The following is a 20,104-nucleotide window of genomic DNA, read 5'->3' as shown; positions in this document are numbered from 1 at the left end:
TGATGCTGAAGGCTACCGCAATTATTCGAGCCTATGCGGATGCTGTAGAGGCAGGTGGCGACTCCCTTTGTCTCCCGTGGGAGAACTTTGTAAACTTGGCTGCTAGCTACAGAGACTTCCTGTCGAGGGTTTCTCCGGCAGTTCATTTTATGCCACCGGTAAGCTTTGAATTTGAATCTTGTATTCTTGTATTCTTCTATTTTGTATTCTGTATGACTTGGATCTTGTATGTGTGTTTGCAGGTTGAGGAGGTCGACCCGGAGGATATCCCTCATGCTAACAGGATCCTCCGTTATGTGGACTCGGATGGGGAGCAGGTAGTGTTCACTGTCCTAGTGGACTCTCCTTCAGAGCGGATGGTGGCCAACGCTCTTCCTGAGCATTACTCAGCTGTGAGTTCTTTTGTATTTCTTGAAATGGTTGTATTCTTGTACATAGAAATTGACTTTTGAATTTTGTATGTATGCAGGCGCCTCGAGCAAGAGTGCACCGTTGGATGGTCGTAATACACTCTTTGAAGAAGCATTGTGTTAAGTTGACTAGGAAGCTCGCTGGTCGAGACCGAGCTGTAGGGGCCAAGTCGACGAAAATAACTTATTGTTAGGATCCCAACCGCTAATGGTCCGCACATTTTCGAGCGAACCGTTATCACCTATGTGATGTTTGTATTTTAAAACTTGTACAAAGATATTTGATGCTTGAATTTTGAACTTTGTATAGGAGCGTCGTGGGGGCCGTAGAGAGTCCAAGGATTGAGCTCCCCAGACCGGTGTTTTGATGGAGCAGATTGGGAGGAACTTGGGTCCGGGCCCTGGCTCGAGTGTTGAGACTCATTGGAGGCGCTCAGATGTTGATATGAGAGACTTTCCCTCTTCTTCTACCCAGAATAGCAGGCACTCGTTCTCCTTTGTAGATATGGGTAGTCAGCCGCTTCAGGGGCCTCCTATGGGTGGCTATGGAGTCATGGGTGGATCCTTATCATTGAGTGTCGGCTTCACAATGACGACCATGACTCAGTGACAAGAGTGTGAGAGGATGCGCTTGTATGAGTAGATGGAGATGCAGCGCCGTTTTGCTGCGGCCCAACAGTCCTATCAGTTCTTTCCCATCAGCAGGGACCTCAGCAGTTTCCCAGTACACTTCGTGTTTCGGAGCAGGAGCCAGCTACCGCAGGGACAGAGCTTGACCAGGACTTGGAGCGGTATATGAGTCGGAACAGGGGTAAGGGAGCTGTTGAGACTGTGATTAATGATGATTTGGACAGATCCTGCATGGTAGCGAGATCTTTCTTTGCCTTTGATGGGCTTTTTTATGTGGGTTTTTTGTATTGATATTTGTATTTGTAGGTTTGTACTTAAGCTGGATTTGTATGGTTTTTGAATTTTGGATTTTGTACTTGTATGGTTCTGAATTTGTATGGTTTTGAATATGTTGCTGCGTGTTTTCTCGGGTGTATAAGCCCACTATAAGCCCCCACTTTGACTGAGGTTTTTTGGTTAGAAAAAGCGCAAGTCAAAGTGTATTCGACTTTTTCTTATGCATATGATGACTCGACTTAAGACGCCGATCTAGGACTAGAATACTTGAACTTTGAACAAATATCTCGAAAGTGACCCGGGTGCTGATTTGAACTGCTTGAATTTGCGCGACTTGCGGCTTTTCGAAACATTCGGCCCAAATCATTGAGCTGATTCGTTTGTGCTATGCAATGAAGAGAGGAGTACTTGATGCTATAAAGTGGGGAGTTGGGCTAGTCCTTCTGGCAGGCCCTGCGCTTGGCACTGGCCTTGCGCCCAGCGATGGTGGTACTTCCAAGTACCGCAATAAATGCTAGTTCTTGTATAAATAGAGGGCTTTGCAAATCATTTTCTTTGCACCTCTCCTTCCATATTCTGCTTCGCTCTCTACTTCTTCTTAAAAAAAAGCAAATGGCTATGTCTTTTGAAAATTCCTTAAACTCGTGGCTTGGCTCACTAGGAAAATTGGAGAAACAAGAGTTGGATGCCATGCATCTTCGAGTTCTCATCTCTTTTCAATTTTTAAAACTTGATTTGCACTTTCTCCATGCTGCTTTGGAGGCTTGGGATCCGATGAACCACGTTTTCCGCTTCGGAACCAACGAGGTATGTCCCCTCCCTGAAGAGTTTAGTACTATACTGGGTTGGCCCCTTATGATAGAGCCTTTCTTGCCTAGTGTTGAAGAACACTTCTTTTCGAATTTTGAAAGATATTTGGGTCTTAAGCCCCTACTCTTGAGTGCTGTTGTATATGGGCGGGGGGTGGACTTATCCCTCTTTTTTGCTCATTTTGCTAGAGTGGACATTCCCAAGGTCTGCCGCTTGAGGGCCTTGAATTTTTGTATCTTTGCTCGTTTCCTCTTCTCGAAACATGGGTTTGGCAATGGCGATGCCGCCATAATAGAGATTGTAGAGCAATTTGCTTGTGGCAAGCACCCTATTAATTACCAAGTAAACCTATTGCTATGCTAGCTTAGCTTCAAGATAACCTATTGATCTCTTGATCTACATTTTACCATTACCTTGAATCATCAATTATCTGCAAAGAAAATTTAATATGTCAAATATATCTACAAAGCATGATGAACATATTTTAAAATCAAGGGAAAAATAACAGTAATCCGAACTACAAGTGGCCTTCTCAAAATAATACCAACTATTAATTGCCCCTTCCCAAAATAATCCCCCATTAAGGGAAAATTGACAGTAATCAATATCTAGTAACAAGAAAATTAATTACCAGGCCAAGCTGGAAAACAATTGTGTCAGATGCTAATATACATGGAACAGTTCCACCAGTGTGTATTGTTCTGACTTCTTCAAGTTTTAGGTGATATTACAAGTACAGAAGTAAAAATTCAAAACAAAAGTAGGAGCTATATTATGTGCTACACCTATCAAAAAGCATAAAAGATGCAAGTGTGGCATAGTTTAGAAAATTTTAGAATCTACATCACTTCCTCTCCCTTTCTTCCCTGTCCACTACCACCATATTCCCCTAGTTCCTCTACAAAATGGGAGGAAATTGGGATTATTAATAACGATTTTTACAGTTTTATTCATATTGCAAAATATTTCTTTTTATCAGTATTTTCTGACAGTTTATACCATATAGAGCTGAATACTTAGTAAGCACTTGAATGTTATTTACTAGACCAACAAAATTAGACCCTTTTGCACTAGTGATAATTTTCATTTTTTCAACAGCGCACTCTCTAAAGATCTTACAGCCAGTAAATGCTTTGTCCATTTTAATATGTAAATTAGATATGCCACATTTCAGGTAATGATACACTATTCCATAGCCGATGCAACTTTGATCAGTACTGTTGACCCGTATTAAAATTCTCTAATCATTGGAAACAAGCACCCTAAGTTAAGACTTGCAAATATGACAGTAGGCTTCAGAGTTTACCATCTGTTGGACATCTTAGTTATTCTTGTCTCACCCTGCCTTTTCTGATCAAGTTCATTTCGAATGGATTGTTTTATTTTTGTTGTTTAGTTTGTGATACATTGCTTTCTCTGTTGCGTCTTGCTTAACCATCTTGCTTACACCTGCATGTTCTGGCATAAATTTTTTTTAGTGCATTTGGTTGATTGAGATTGACAGTATTTATAAAATTGGACAAACATTGGAGATCCATTGATATTGGAAGAAAATTTTTAATACTATTCCACCTAATCACCTACAGCCTAGATGCGTAGTTTTTACTCACGTACGATAATAGCCATGTTAGGTGATGCAGATTGACCTTTTTTAGTGTGCAAGGATATGAGGCAAACACTGATGTACAGTGAGCAAGGGTATGAAAATTAGGCACCTAGAACAGCAACAAGTAGATAACTAGATGGCTAGAAATCATTTCTCAAACAACAGTTTCTGCGACAGCTGCCCTGCTTCTATTATAATGGGATTTTTAGAAATCAATTTCAACATAATTTCCAGCAGTTTAAAAACTTTTTTATTTTCTATTTTCTTTCTCTGCAATCTTCAGTTCCTTAATCGAATTGGAGAATACACGATTTCATTTTCGATTCTGGACTTCTTGTGTGTATCTGTTTTAGGCTTTCAGCTACTTCTCATGTTATCAAAGTTGTAGATTCTTAATCTTTCGAGTTTAGTTCCTCTTGTCAGTTATAGATTTAGATTAAGACCTTAGGAACTTTATTTTTTCCTTTGATATAGTATTCATTAAATTATGTTAATTTTCCTTCAGATGTTTTGTGTCTTGCTCATCTTCAGTTGTGGGTAGATTAGGGTTAGAGAATGTGTACATCTACAGCTTTCATCCTACACATTTATACATCCTTATGGAGTTGACACTAAAACCTCATAATATCTTTATCCCCAAACCTATGAAAACGTAAATAACCTTGCTTTAAAATGGTAGTCACCCTTAAGTTTTAAGGAAAGGTACCTAGGTATACAGATAAGAAATATTTCGGTTAAAAATATATGCCTGGAAGATAAAAAATTGAGAGAAAAGTAATGTCCAGCAGAACCACATAAATTCTACAGAGTTTTTGTCTCAAGGTCTGCTTTATTTTTCATTTTATAATGAAGTATTCATCTATCTTATGTGTTGCTGAATTGCTTCTACAGTATCTGTGAGACTGTGACATGTGATTTCAATCATTAATTGATTCACTGTATGGTCATTTGCCAAAATATAAATCAAATACGTAAGATGTGATCAAAGACATGAATGATACTATAATGATGAACATACATTTCCATTGATGTAAATGCAAATTTGAAATAGGTTATACAACCTCATATAAGGTAGACCAAGCATGACAAACCAGTGATACATGTTGGTTTTTCTCAACTACGCAATAGTACAAAATTCTTTTCTTTGCTTTCTACTTCTTTTTAGTTTTGACTTTATAATTCCCACAGTAAGTAAAGGACAAGATACCCAAATCAACTAAGATACCCAAACCAAGATGGAACTAATAGACTTCATACTACACCAAATAAACACCAATCAATAGCCTTTATAATTCCCACAGTAAGTAAAAGATAAGTTTGAGTTTATTCCTCCCATCTAGTACATGTTTTCTAGAATAAAAGACAGGTTCAAGTGATAGCTTCGGGTTCATGATGACCAGTTTCCAGATATGAAAAATTGATGCGATAAGGATGTGAGCCACTTGAAACTAACATGGCCTTCCATCTATTTGATTGATGATGCAACACCATCTTCGGATGTAAACTTCACGACAAATCCATACCCTCTTGATTTCACAAGTACATGGTGATGGATAACTATAACTAGACAATACAAATTAACCAATCAGAAAAACAAGTAGAAGAACACTCTTGTCTTCAACAAGCTCGTAATACAATTTCATTTCCTAGCATAGAGAAAGAAATTGTTTCAAACCTGATTAGTTAGCAAAAAATCCTATTATGAAAAGAAGTAGGGAACTAAAAGCAATGTATGCATGGTACGATTCACGTTTTTTATTGAGAAGATCGAAATTGAGCTAAACAAGGATTGGGATTTAAAGATTAGTAAATAAAAATTTGGTTAAACAATTGCATGCAAACAATTTTATAAAAGAAAGGAGGTTTGGGAATCATAACAAACAAAAAAGACGAAGAATCGGGGGGGGGGGGGGGGGGGGGAGATACCTTCAATAAATAACTTTTTGCAAGTATAACGAACAACCTGAAACATGGTAATTGGAAAGGTTATAAGCATACAAAAAACACTTTCTTGGAAATTATTTTGCTTGGATAATAGGGAGAAATGGAGTCATGTTCTTCAATTCACTATTAAATGAAATAAAGAACTTATATTTTTAGGAAAACTGAGATAAAATGGGGAATGTGCAGTATAACGTTTAGCAGTTATAGGGCAGCTACGAAAAAGAAATCACAAGTAAACAAAAGGATAACACGGATGTAGCCAAACCATCCTTGTTCCCGAAAGATGTATAAGGAAAGATGACAGAGAAAAGATAAACAACATCCATTTGATGAAATTATTACAAATATCCCTGCCATGATTAAGAAGAGCCAGTAAACAAGCCCCTTGATGAAATTCTTACCAAATCTACCTTCTTGAGTTAACAACCAGAATAGATCACAAGCTATTGGAGTTTGTTCCAGTATCTCCTAGTCTCCTGTAGTTAATTTTTGGCATAGTTGTGCATGTCTTTTTTTAGTAATTTAGATAAGTTTAAGTTAGATAGTCAGGAGCACTCATAATTCTCAAGATGAATCAAAGATCATATATAGATTAATTTTCGTTTTCATCCGATTTTTTCATTTGCATCCCATAAATTTCACAATAACGTAACTAACTAACATCAAAATATCATAGATAAAAATTAGTGCACGATGGGACCCTCTGCTTATTAACTAAATTTGAAAATTTATCTACCTATAGTGAAAGAAAAATCAATAGGGAAATCATAACTACGGCTCTTATTCTAAATGAAGGTCAAATGGAAGAAACATTTGCATGGCTCTTCGAAGGAGGTGAAGATGTTGATAAGCAAATATCAAAATATTGACAAGGGGAGAAATCTGAAGATTGATATGTCTAAAGAGATTTCTCAGAATGCAAATTGGAAATAAAGTTCAAATGCCCAAATCAAGATGTAGGAAGAGCAATAATGACATGTGAAGGTGATTTAGAGAAGGCTTGAGAGATTTTGAGGTCACTAAAACTGGATCAACCAGCTGTCTTGCCAAAGCCAAAAGAAACTGCTCATCAACTAAAATGTTGGAGATATAACTTAAACACAAAACACACTGAAAAGAAAAGCAATTAAGTATACGCACCATATGAAATCAAATGAAGGTTGACAATCATTGAAATAAAACCTCGTGGCTCAAAACTGAATAACAATTCTTCTCTATCAATCATCACCACCACTAAATTACCTTGGTGTTACCGAGAATCGACTTGACAACACGGAGAACAATAAAAGCTAAAACAGGGATACTATGAATGGTACCAAAAAACATTTTGGCTTCTAAAGATAGAAAAAGTGAAGACCAAAATTAAATCTACGTACTTACAGAGGTATTATGAGCTAAAGTCATCAAATCTTACATTTTGGCTTCTACCTATTCTCTTTGAGGTTTGTATACCGCATTTTCGAATCCAAAATGAAATAGTACAACCAGTTCCAAGGAGGATAAAATTTCATTTAGAAAAAAACTACACAGCTTCAGTAAAATACAAAATAAAAAGAATCTACCTTACTCTTGAAAAAACCGATCCAAGTTATGCCATTGTGGGTCTTTAGAACGGTCTCTAAATCTGATCACTTCTTTGCAAAAGACGTCAAGTTTCTCCCTAGATAAACAATCTAAGTTAGATTTGTAATAACGAACAAAGATGTTGAAAAGTGAATTTCTTGTAAATAGTTCCCTATAACAACCTTTTGTCTGAAGCAACCAAACTTAGCAACACCTTAGTGTCTAAAGAAACCAACTACTGAACCCCTTCTGAGGGAATAACCTCCTCCTTTATGAAGTTGACATTTTCCTAGGAGAGAGGTTGCACGAGATTCACTCCTCATGTGATTGTGTTTGCTACTTCAAATGCCAATATTGATCTTTTGTTTCCCTTGGCCACCCTGCCTGTCAAGAAATCCACTATGACTCAGGTTTATCATTCCACTTCCAAGTGTATCCAAGACATCAACAACCTTCTCTAGTCCAGCAAATCTCACTCTTCCTATAAATGACGATCCTCTGGGTGGAGCCTGCAATAATTGTCAAATTAACTGAGACAATTGAAGTCCAAAAGTGTGGAAATGAGACGAGAGCACATGGTTCTAAAACCGTATTCATAACATCACATCTCAACAACAATGACAACAACCAGCTAGCATATCAACCCTAACTAGTCGAGATTATACGAAAGGCTCTTCATCATCTCCAAAATATCCACATCCACGAAAATCCATCCACAACATCAATTATCATGTATTTTCTTTTGATAAGTGAAGCAAACTTAAGCTAACCTTTTCACCATCTAAGGATAGCAACCAATATTGATGCCAATTTCTAGCACTTTTGAAAAACAGAAGTGCATTCTTCTCTATCAATCATCACCACCACTAAATTACCTTGGCGGTACCGAGAATCAACTTGACAGCACAAAGAACAATAAAAGCCAAAAGAGGGCTACTATGAATGGTACCAAAAAAATTACGGAATGATAATCCTAAAAGGGGTCAAGGAAGGATGAGTAAGGTCCCTAATTGAAGAAAAAAGACTGCATTTCTCACATCAACATACCACATAAAATACAGACAAATAAATGCAGATCAATTATAATAAAAAACAAAGGAAACTAAAAATTAGCCCTAAAAAATACATAAAAGTCAATCGAATTCTCTCAAAAATATTATAAATTTGTAGAAAACAAAGTTGAAAAATCAAACCTGCAAATTAAACATCCTTAACATGGATTTTGAGCGAATTTCGAAGATGAAGAGCGAGAACTGGGTTTTTGAGGAGAAAAAGAGGAATAGGTAAATTAGGTAACCCGCCGTCAACTGCAATGTCTCATGTCAATCGGGCGTCGGCCACCATGTTATGCATCTGCATAAGCGATAAAGCCTATTCGAATATTTGCTGAACAATATAACATTCATACATATTAATACTTGTTGGAATTCAATTGAAAATTTATGAGCGTAAAGTGAATTGGAAAATGAATGGATAAATTGGGACCTAAGGTTCGTGAAAGAAGGACGGTGAGAATTGTAGACGAAATCTGGAAGCAGCGGCGAAGGAAGGCAGTGGAAGGTCAGATGGAAGGAGATCCGACACTATTGAGGAAAGACCTTGAGATAAATCGTATTCATCACGCCATTGTTGGTCATACTCTCCCCCACTCTCTCTTTTCTTTACCAGCCTTTGAGGTTAAATTGTCAACCGTTAATGAATTCGTGGGAGGTGGAGGGAGTAGTTCTGTAAAGCGGGATTTTAGAATTTCTTCTGCTGAAATTTTTAGAAAAGCGGGACAATGGATGTGAGCGAGCTACACGTGTTTATTTTGGAACATAGTGACGGTTTAATTGGTCTATGTATGTTCCGACGAATAAAAGCGTCGAAATGTGTAAATTAAAAATTTTCACCCTTCCCCTTACAGCGACCCTTTTCAAAACAATCGAAAAAAATCCGTCTAAATTTGTACCATTTTCTTGTAGTGAATTCGTGATTGTACCGTGCAATAGGCCGATTTGGTATAATTCTCTTCTTCCTTACCTATTCTATTTCAATTCCATATTTTCAATTATATTATTATTATTGATTTTGATAAATTAAAATGCTGGGATCGGTTATGAACACCGAATTTTGAGGATTTATGTATTTAGATGATTGAGGAATATTTTAATTTGAACTAGTATAATTTTCACATTCGTTTATTTAATTAAGTGTCGATTTTTAAAGGTTTCAAGTGATTTTTATGTTGAATTAGGGTTACGGTTTTAATCCCAACTTAATGGTTGATTGATTTGCATAATTTAATGTTAATTTCATTTATGGAAATCAATTATATTTTTCATAATTATTTCAAGGCTTAAATCGTGAAATTTTAATGGTTTTTAACGTGAAAAATTAATGTTTTCATACTAGGGCTTTAGTTTTCAATTGAGACTATTAATTTATTAATGGACAATTAATTTTTAACTAATTCAAAGGTTTTAGAATTTATAAAAGTTGCTGGAAATTTAGTGAGCATGAATACTAATTAAGTTTCATCATTTTAATGATAGGAGGAGATTTCTAGTAAAGAGATTGATTCACAAAGTGGCGTCTATTCTTAGATAATCAAGGTACATACATGTCTAGGGCGATCAACGTTTACACGAGGATACTTGTGATACTTTATTTTTGTGAATTATGTGATTTGGATTATTATGGATTCATGTTTGATGTGGTGAACGAACATGTGTGGATTATTATTGAATCTATGAATTCTATGTGAACAAACATGTTGTGATTATTTATAATCCTTGAATTTAATATTAACCATGTTGTTCAAGTATCAATAAATACCGACTAAAAGTAGTCGGTAATATTTTCAGAAAATACCGACCACTATATTGTTCGGAAAAACGTATTTTGAAAAATAAATTTTTGTTTTGGTCGGGATTTTACTGGCTGCTAAGTAGTTGGTATATTATAAAATTCGCTAAATTACCGACTATTTATTTTTGGTCGGCACATTTTTATTTTAACGACTACTCTAATAATAGTCGGTATAATTAATTTTACCGATCATAATTTAGCAGTCGGTAAATTTAGTCGAAAAAACTCCTTATTCTTGTAGTGTCTATTCCTATACATAAGGCACCTGGTATGGAAAGCTATAACAACCACTTTTTCAAGTCAGCCTGGCATATCATCAAGGATGATCTGTACAAGGCAGTTATTGAATTCATCACCACTAAGAAGATGCATAAGGAGGTTAATGTAACTTTCATAACTTTGGTTCCTAAAGTTTCAGTTCCTGCCTCAGTTGGAGACTTTAGGCCCATAGCTTAATATTCTACCATCTACAACTGTATCATAAATCTTATCTGTGATAAACTTAGAAAATTCTTACTTGACATCATCTCTCTTAACTGGGGAGCTTTTGGGGCAGGAAGATCTATTCTTCACAATGCTCTGAATTGTCAGGATATCATTAAGATACACAACCAAAATCACACTCAACCTTCTTGTATGATGAAGGTTGACCACAAGAAATCTTATGATACTGTTGAGTGGAGCTTTATTGAGGAGGTTATGACTGATCTATGATTTCCCCCTTTCTTTGTGCAACTAAGCATGACATGCCTTTCCACCACAAGATATTCTCTATTGATTAATGGCAACCCAACCGAGCTTATTCAGCCTAGGAGAGGGATAAGGCATGGAGATCTCCTCTCTCCTCTTTTCTTTACCCTCTGCATGGAGTATTTTTCTAGGGCTAGAAGAACTGCTACTGAGCACCCTGGTTTCAAATTTCATAACAGATGTAGAACCTTGAAGCTAAATCATCCGTGATTTACAGATGACCTGCTTATATTCTATAAGGGTGATTTGTAGTCTATCCAACTTATGTTAGGAGGATTCGGCTTATGCTCTGTAAGAGTGAGTTGAAGTATATTCAACTCAAGTTGGAAGGATATTTTCAACTCACTCTTCCTCATGTTAAAGTCTCACGTTAAAATCTCTCTTGCTTGCCCAAAAAAACAAAGACGAGTAAAAAATTAATATAAGAAGCAGATATAAAATATTGCATAATAATATTATTCCAAAAAGTATGTCCTATTGACTAAAACTGATTACTTGTGTATGATACACCGTAAATCACAAGTACGAATTTTCTTCCCTCGTTTGTATTTATATTTGCCTTTACTACGCATTCGAGCCCTAATAAATAAAAGCAATAATAATATACTGTAATAGCTTAAGTAATAATTTAACAGACTAATCAAATCCCAATGTATGCATATGAAAGTACAAATGAAAATTCATAAAATTGACAGAAACATAACTTTAAAAAATTGCAGATCTTATCAGCTGAAATGTGTGCCACTTTTGCAACGCAATGAGGCAGGAGGCTCCCAGAGCAGACCACCGCACCAGGTCTGAGCAACACACTTACACTACCAACACTATAATTTCACTGCCCCACACGTGTGCATTTACATCTTCACATGTATTATCCATTGGAGCCTACTCTATTAGACCACTAGGCTTCCTCTCTTTTTTCATATCTTTATTATTCCTTTTTTTTGTCCCACTTCTTTTTATATTTTTTAAAATATAATTTATATGTATATAGTTTAGTTGTTTCCCATTTAATTTCACATTTTTCTTTTACATAATGAAAATAAATGAAATCAAAAGTTGAGAAAGAGAATTATGCCATTAGAATTCTAATGCATATACTTATGTAAGTTTAAAGTGATTGGATCAACAGAGTACGAATCAACAAATGATGAGCGAACGAAGTAAACAATTTCATCACATTATAGGGTTGTCAGAAAACTAAGCTGAAATAGTTAGTTGGTAATATGAATTGAATAAGTAATATAATGCGACAACTATATCTACACCGATGTAGAGACAAACATTAATTGAATTTTTTAAATGCGCCAAATCAAACTAGTTAGTCATCAAAACTCCCATATAAGTAATAAAAATTAAACCTTCCCCCTTAATTATTAACTACTTAGAACAAAAATAAGCTACTTAACTAGAACAAAAGAAAAAAAAAACATGATATTTTAAAATCTTAATTAACTTAAAGGAAATAACTTAATAAAAAGGTGGAGCTTTGACGTAGCAAGGATATTAATAATTGTCATTAGCACAACTACACACTTGCTTCTCATTAAACCCTAATTTGTATGAGTTGAGCTATCTTATCTTAGCTAATAACTAAATTAACAAAATGGCATAAATAAAAAAAGTATACAAGTAAATTAAAAAATAAATTAAAAAATATTACAAATGAAGATCTAAACTCACTTGGTCAGTACTACGGCGTACTTGATTCTGATGAGTAGAAGTCATCATACTGATATTATTCATGTTGATATTAATATTTTTACTACTCTTTGAAGAAGTAGTAGTATCAATAATGCTGCTAAATCCAGGAGAATGAGATCCACCAATTAACGGCAAAGGGTTCAACGATGAACGGTCACGATGAATCCCACTGGATGAACTATAACTATTATGGTGGTGGTGATGATTATGATTATGATTATGGTGAGGTAATGAATGTGAATGAACGGCTGTAGGGATCCGCCACACGGCGAGAGGGCTTCCGTTTATAGTTGGAGGATGATGTGGTGGCTGGTGGTGGTTATTGTTGTTGTTGTTGTTGTGGTGGTGGTAGGAGTATCTAGGGGTGGTGGTATTTGAGAGTGAGGTAGGGTAGTAAGAGTTAGTAGTGCGGTGATGATGAGGGTAAGTATTTGCTAGGCTGTAGAAGTGGTGGTGTTGGTGGGTGGGGTCAGCTGTCATCATGGCGGACTGAAGGTGGGCCCGCTTAGCGTGTTGCCGTTCACGCTTGTGTGCGTTTTGGTGGCCGCCTAAGGCTTGAGAAGTAGGGAAGTTCCTACAACAATAATGGCATTCGAACTTCCTCCCACTTTCACTACTGTTACTGTTATTGTTGTTGTTGATCTCCTTATTAATATTTGTGTCTTGGTTGCTGTCGAGGTTGTTGCTGTCGCCGGAGTCGGAGTTGTCAGTGGCAATGGTGGAGGAAGAGGAGAAGTCGATACCGAAGAGGCGGATACCGGAGGCGGCGGAGGAGGTGGAGGATAGCTTGGAGTTAGTGGCAGGAGCGGGGCGTATGAAGGGGAGTTGAGAGAAGGAGTCTACGTTCATGAAATCATGTGTTTGATCTAGGGAGCTTGTTGCTACTGTTGTTGTTGTTGTTGTTGTTGTTGTTGTTGTTGTTGCTGGTGTTATTGTTGTTGTTGCTGCTCCTATTACGGCCGCGTTGTCCATTATTGAGGGGGTTGTGATGAATAATTTGTTAGAATTTGGTTGAGTTAATTTAGAAGAGAAAAAGGGTAAAGATCAGAAGAAGTTGAAGAAAAGTGGGGATTGAAAGACAAGATAGCTAGAGGAAGAAAATGTGAAGAAAAGAGAGTCTTGGAGAGGAGTATGTATGTGGAGTTGGCGTGGTGGTGGAAGGGAAAGGGGGTTAAATGGTGGGGTCTACGTAAGCTAGCTAAGGGTAAGATGTATATGTTGAACATGTATGGTACCATTTGGGGCCTCTTGTGCGTATGATGGGGTTTCTCTAAACTTTACCCCAATTTCAAATTTAATTATTTTTAGGGGATTGATGAACCACATTTATGTCGCTCTAAATCTTTATTTTCTTATTATCTTTTTTTAGTTTTCGTTCTTATTTTCTCTTTTATTCTATGATTTTGCTTACATTTTGGTTTTAATTGAATTAGTAGTGCATGTTTCTTGGTTTATTTCATGTTTCCTAAGTTTTTATTTTGTTTTTGTTTGATTTTATAGGATTTCGGATGGAGTTGAAAATAGAAAACAAAGTTTGAGGAAAGTGGAAATTGGTGCGCGCGCACAAAAGAGAGTGGAGTTGCAGGATCTTTTGGAATTTGCAAAATCCGCATTTCGGTGAAGGTGCGCCCGCTCCCATTTGGCCGCGCCCGCACATGAAGGGAGAACCCTCTGTAGCAAATGTTTCAAGACATTATGTTTTGAGCAAAATTCAAGGTTTTGTGCAGGTGCTCCCGCACCCATTTGGTCGCGCCCGCACCTAGCTCCTTTGTAGTTTTCCAAAGTTATGTTGAGCCTCACTGCGCCCCCATCGCATCAGAGGCGCGCGCCGACGTTAATTCGGATTTTCTATTTTCTCTCACTCATCGGTGCGCCCACACTCGTTTTTGGTGCGCCCTCGAAGACCCTTATTGTGCGCTCGCACCTCTTGGCCGCTCCCGCACCAACATCCGGAATTCGAATTTTAGTTTTTTTTTTTTAGGAAAGAGTATAAATACTCTTTTTTCCCCAATTTTTGGGAATCCTATTCTAGTTCATATTTTCCAGATTTTAGAAGTTTAGAGAGAGAAACACTAGCATAGGTTTATTGTTCTTCAAGTTCAAATTCCAAGTGTAGAATCCTTTCAAGCTTTGAGTAAATTTCTTCCTCTTTAATCTTTCCATTTCAATCTTGTTCTTCATTCCTTGTTTATCTTGTTATTATTGTTGATTGCATTCATTCTCACTAGGAAAACCCCAAAAATATGCTTGTTTTATTGAATTTAATTTTGTTTTTGCTTAATTAGTATTACTCCTTGTTTGAATTCCATGTTTAGATTGAATTTCATTTTAGTTTTCATGTCTAGTGAGTAGTTTCATGTTAGGGGTATAGGGATGATGCTTGGGAAGTAATTTGGGGAATTAGAACGGAATTGATGATGATTTTGTGATTAAATTTGATGTGTTGTACAGAATTTCTATGTTTGGCTTGACTAGTAGTTGCAAATACTAGGATAGTCATTTTGAGTGGAGTGTTCTTCATTAATTTGTCAAGAGATTGTGAGTAAGTGATAGCATAAGAGTGGGCTTGTTGAGTTAATGAACCATGCAAGTTTTGAGGAGACACGAGAGCGCGCTTTTGGGATTAGCTAGGTATTGCATTCTAACCAAGAGGGGTGAATGCGACATTATTGGTTTGTGCCCTTGAATTCCCGTCTTTGCATTGTCTTGTGGTAATTCTTTTCGCTTTTCCCCGATGAAACCCGAGTTGATCCCCAATTCCCTTAGCTCATTCCACCTTGATTTACTCGTTAATTAGTTTAGAATTACTAGTTTGTTAGGAATCAAATCATTTCTTTTCCTAAGCTAGCTCGAATTAGTTAAACTCTTGCTCGCCGTTCTCTTGGCACAATCCCGAAACTTATCACTATAATCAATATAGTTGATAGGCTAGGTGTTTTATAAATCTTGTTTGGTTAGGTATATTCGTATAACGACACGGAAAACGCCTCATCAGGGATTTCTCTTCATTTATAAAAATACTAGTCTTATATGTGATGAGCGACATTTATATCGCTCTTAGCTTAGGATTTTATGTTAGTTTGTTATACTTTTTATAGTTTTTATAGATTTTTGTGTGATTTTTATAAGTTTCTTTCCATCTTGTGCTTTATAGGTGATTATGATGAAAAGTGATGGAAAACAAGTAGAATTGAGCCAAAACATGGCTTGTGCGATCGAGTTGTTACTTGTCCGCCCGAACAGAGGAGGGCTGATGGACATCAAGGAATCTGCAGTTTTGTGCGACCGAACGTTTCTTCTTGTTCGGTCGCACAAAATGGAATTTTGGAGACAGAATGCCCCAAAATTGGTAAACGACCGCACAGGTTATTGTTCGACCGCACAAGAGTTTGTGCGCCCACACAGGTCTTTTGTTCGACCAAATGAAAGCTCAAAGGAGACAAAGGCCAAGAAAACACCATTCAACCGAACAGGATTTCTCGTTCGGTCGCACATGACGAAGGAATTGTTCTTCGCTGTGTTTGCTCGCACAGGGCTTAATGTTTGCTCGAATGGGTTTCTTATGTTCGGTCGCACAAAGGGTATGTGCGACCGAATGGCTGCGCGGGCTGCTTATTTTCGAATTTCGGCTTCTATTTGGGGAAACTTATAAATAGATTTTTCATTTTTTTATTTTAAGGTAGAATTTTAGTTTAACATTTTCGAATCCCAAAATAGATTTTCAGCATTTCTAGAGAGAGAAACTCTCCTCCATTGAAGCATCAAGTTGTAATTTCTTAAACTCTCCTTCTAATTTCTTGCAATTCAATTCAATTTCTTACTTCTTGCTCTTGTTATGATTGTTGATTGTTCTTTAATTCCTTTAATTCTTGCATTCTTCTTTGCCTTGACTTTAATTACTTTGATTCTTAATTTTCTAGTTGATTGTTCAATTGGTTGTTCTACTCTTTGATTCTCTCTTTCTAATCTTTCCATTTCATGCTTGCTAGCCTAGAATTAATGGATTTCTTAATTTTTAGAATGATTAGTGAGTAGAATTAGGTTAGGGAAAGGGGAGAATCTAGGGGCTTAATTAGGGGAAATTGATGATTGATTGTTGATTGATTAATGTGATTAAATATGATATGGTGATGGGATATCCATGCCTAATTGAGTGGTAGTTGCAAATGCTATTTGATTAGATACAATTGGAAGCATAGGTTAGGTTTGGAAAGAGATTGTGAGCCTATCTTGTGTAAGAAAATAGTTGTGCCTATTATATGCAAGTTAGTTTAGTCTAGGATTAGGCGAAAGCTCTTCCGTAGATTAGACGCTTAGCGTACCCCATCCGAGAGGTGGCGGGTTCGTCATTTGATGCTATTTGCCTATTTGCCAAGTCGTTACATGATCATCATTGCTAGATAGTTTAGTTCATTTCCCCCGATTTCCCTAGCCTATCCCCGACTCGCTAATATTTCCCTATCTTGATTCAATTTCGCTTAATTGTTAGTTTTAGTTTCTTAGTGATAATTCAAACCAATTCTTGTTCGAACTAGCTTAATATCTCAACTCGATAACCACCGTTTCTATGGGACGATCCTTATACTTGCCGCTATAGTCCATATAGCTGGTTAGTTTAGTGGTTTTATAAATTTTGTTTGGTGAGGTGAATTTCTATTCAACGACGGAAAAACACCCTATCAAAATTAAATGGCGCCGTTGCCGGGGAATGGTCTTTGTTATTGAGTTTTGTTGAGACTAGTTTATCATTAGAAAATACAAAAACATCGCATTCTTGCTTAGCTTTCTTTTCCTTGGCAATACTCACGATTTTCTTGAGTTTGTATGCTTGATAGAGGTCGTGCTTGTCAAAGGACCCTCCATCCTCTTGACCTTGAACTGGAGAGGAAACTAAGGAGACTAAGGCGTGTTCGAACTAGCTCATCAAGTCACAATCGGTTCGACTCCTTGAGTGTTGGTGTGGAACAAGAGGAGAGTGAGCAAGATTTTGAGACTATGGCGCTCCCGGTTAAGAATTTGGGAATACCGGGGGAATTTGAAGCAACATGTGGTATCCAAGCACCCACAACTAGTGCTAACAACTTTGAGATCAAGCCCGCCTTGATCAATTTGGTTCAAAGCCACCCCTTTTGTGGGAAGAGCAACGAGTCACCTCACGAGCACCTCAAACAATTCGAGCACTATTGTGACACAATCAAGCACAATGGTGTCACATCAGACTACGTGAGGTTGACATTGTTATGTTCTCTCTCCTTGGGCGAGCTAGTGATTGGCTTGACAAGGAGGTCAAGCCCAACTCACTTCGCACTTGGAACGAGGTGACTAGTGCGTTTTTTAGCAAGTTTTACTCGCATGGGAAGACGGCGGAATATCGCCACAAAATCCAATCCTTTGAGCAAAGGCGAGACGAGTCACTTTTCGAAGCTTGGGATCGTTTTAAGGAGTACCAAAGGGAATGCCCTCACCATGGGATCCCTAAGTGGTTGTTGCTTGAAAACTTCTACTTGGGGTTGAGCCCAAGTTCAAAGACAAGTCTTGATGCGGGCGCGGGAGGTCCCATCATGAACAAGACCGAAGATCAAATTGAAGAGATAATTGAGGACGTGGTCCAAAATTATCAAGCTTGGCACGTTGGTGCAAGGGACTATGATGGCAAGGGAAGGAATAATGATGGTAAAGGATCGGTTTATGCTATGGAGCAAGCTAGGATCATTGAGAAGCTTAGCTCGAGGTTGGAGAAACTTGTAAGCACGCCAAGCCAACCACCATCTCCATTTGCGGGAAGAGCAACAAGCCAACCACCATCACCATCTACAATTCCACCACCTTCGGCCACTCTTCTCACTAAGGGGAAGAGCAAGGTTAGTTCCTATGACACTATGCCTCCAGGCACTTCTTTTTGTGATAATTGCCAAGATTATGGTCACTTCCACAATGCATGCCCCTTGGTTCATAATGTGTCTTTTGTGGATTATGGCCCTTCGTATGAAGGTGATTTTGATATGTAATATGCTCATGCCTTGAATGAGAGGTCTAGGAATGATACCCCCAACAATTAAAATTTTTCTAGGCAACCTAGAGGGCCCCCTATGTATGGTTCCAACCAAGGCTATGGCCAAGGAAGTGGGTATGATAGCCAAAACCGAGGTGGCTATAGAGCACAAGGCTATCAAGGCCAAGCGCCCTATGGTCAACCTCAAGGTTTTGGCAATCAAGGCCAATACAATCAAGGTAGTTATAATCCCAACCATCAAGGTGGAGGGGGTTATAACTACTCTTATGGGCAATTTAGGGGTGCCTCTAGTTGGGGTTATCCTTTGAACTCGGGAGGTCCATATGGTGTGTCTCAATTTACACCTCCCGGATTCAATGGACCGAGGACCTTTGGCAACCAATATCAACCAAACCTTAGTGGTTATGGCAATGCACCTCCATCGCTCCCGCCTCTCAAGTCTAACCTTGAGGCTCTCATGGAGTCGTTTGTGGGGGCGCAAGTCAAGAAGAATGTTGAGTTTGAGGATGGATTCAATCAATCCAACACTCACTTGAAGATGATTGAGACCCAATTAGCACAACTAGCTAGCACCATCAAAGAGCAACAAGTGCATACTAGTCTCCCACCCCAAGGTCAAGCACCTAAACAAATGTATTCGGTTGTTGTAACACCCTAATAATTCCTTGCTTTTTATAAAGCATTTTCCAACTTAAAACACAGGAATTACCAAGATATTACCGCCACCGTGATAACGGCTAAGGCTATTTACCAGAATTACGCAGCGGAATTAACTAACTTTCAAACATATTAAATAAATAGTTAATGGTTATTAAAACAAGTTGGAACCATTGAGGCCCAAATTCAAAGTATTAAACCATTTGAAATCCATTAACTGAAAATAGTAGTCATGACTTTAAATAAAAATATAGAGTTTATAAAGTACGGAAGAATAAACTCTCAACATGAATCCCACGATAACTTCTCCCACAAGTTATCTCTACAAACCTGCTTTATTAAAAATGTACTCCCCAACAACGCAAATGCATTTGATGGATCATCATAGGGTCATTAAGGCAAAGGCCATGACCAGAAGACATGAAGCACGAAGTCAGCAAAAGCTGAGTACGAACAAGCTAGAATAACATTCTATCCTAACATGCTTCACTCGACAGATTAAATATTCCACATGCAAAAGCCATAGAATAAACAAATAAACATGGAGACAAGACTCGACACTTGACACGACTCTTGACTCAAAAATTAATAAAAAAGTAGCTTCGAACGGGTAGAGTAAATTATCCTCAAAAGGAAAGAAAGGGTGATGGGAGCCAACCATACACCAAAATAAGTCGGGCTACTACCGACAGTCGGGCCATACCGACAGGAATTCCAATGCACAACGGCATAAAAGAGAATGAAACAACGTCTTGTATCATTCTAGGAGTACAAGTTTTCCGGCAAGACTCCCCCCATTGTTCATACTCAAGGTATATACGTTCCAAGAGTTTTGAAGCTCTTTGGGTTACACTTTACGTTAATTAGTATATTATGTTCAAGGCGACTCAA

General features: G+C 37.6%; 1 protein-coding gene and 1 non-coding gene across 2 annotated transcripts; both read right to left on the bottom strand.

Moving 5' to 3' along the window:
- Positions 1-12,334: 12,334 nt before the first annotated feature.
- Positions 12,335-13,753, bottom strand: LOC110805456 (zinc finger protein 8). The gene has a single exon (XM_022011064.2). The coding sequence runs from the start codon at positions 13,513-13,515 to the stop codon at positions 12,499-12,501; it is 1,017 nt and encodes a 338-aa protein (XP_021866756.1). The 5' UTR covers positions 13,516-13,753; the 3' UTR covers positions 12,335-12,498.
- A 4,160-nt stretch (positions 13,754-17,913) lies between these two features.
- LOC130471120 (small nucleolar RNA R71) lies at positions 17,914-18,016 on the bottom strand. The gene has a single exon (XR_008931789.1). It is a non-coding gene; the product is annotated as a small nucleolar RNA R71 (small nucleolar RNA).
- Between the last annotated feature and the right edge of the window lie 2,088 nt (positions 18,017-20,104).

Source organism: Spinacia oleracea, chromosome 3 (genome assembly GCF_020520425.1).
Source record: "Spinacia oleracea cultivar Varoflay chromosome 3, BTI_SOV_V1, whole genome shotgun sequence".
NCBI lineage: Eukaryota > Viridiplantae > Streptophyta > Magnoliopsida > Caryophyllales > Amaranthaceae > Spinacia > Spinacia oleracea.
This window is presented reverse-complemented; position numbering and strand designations above follow the sequence as displayed.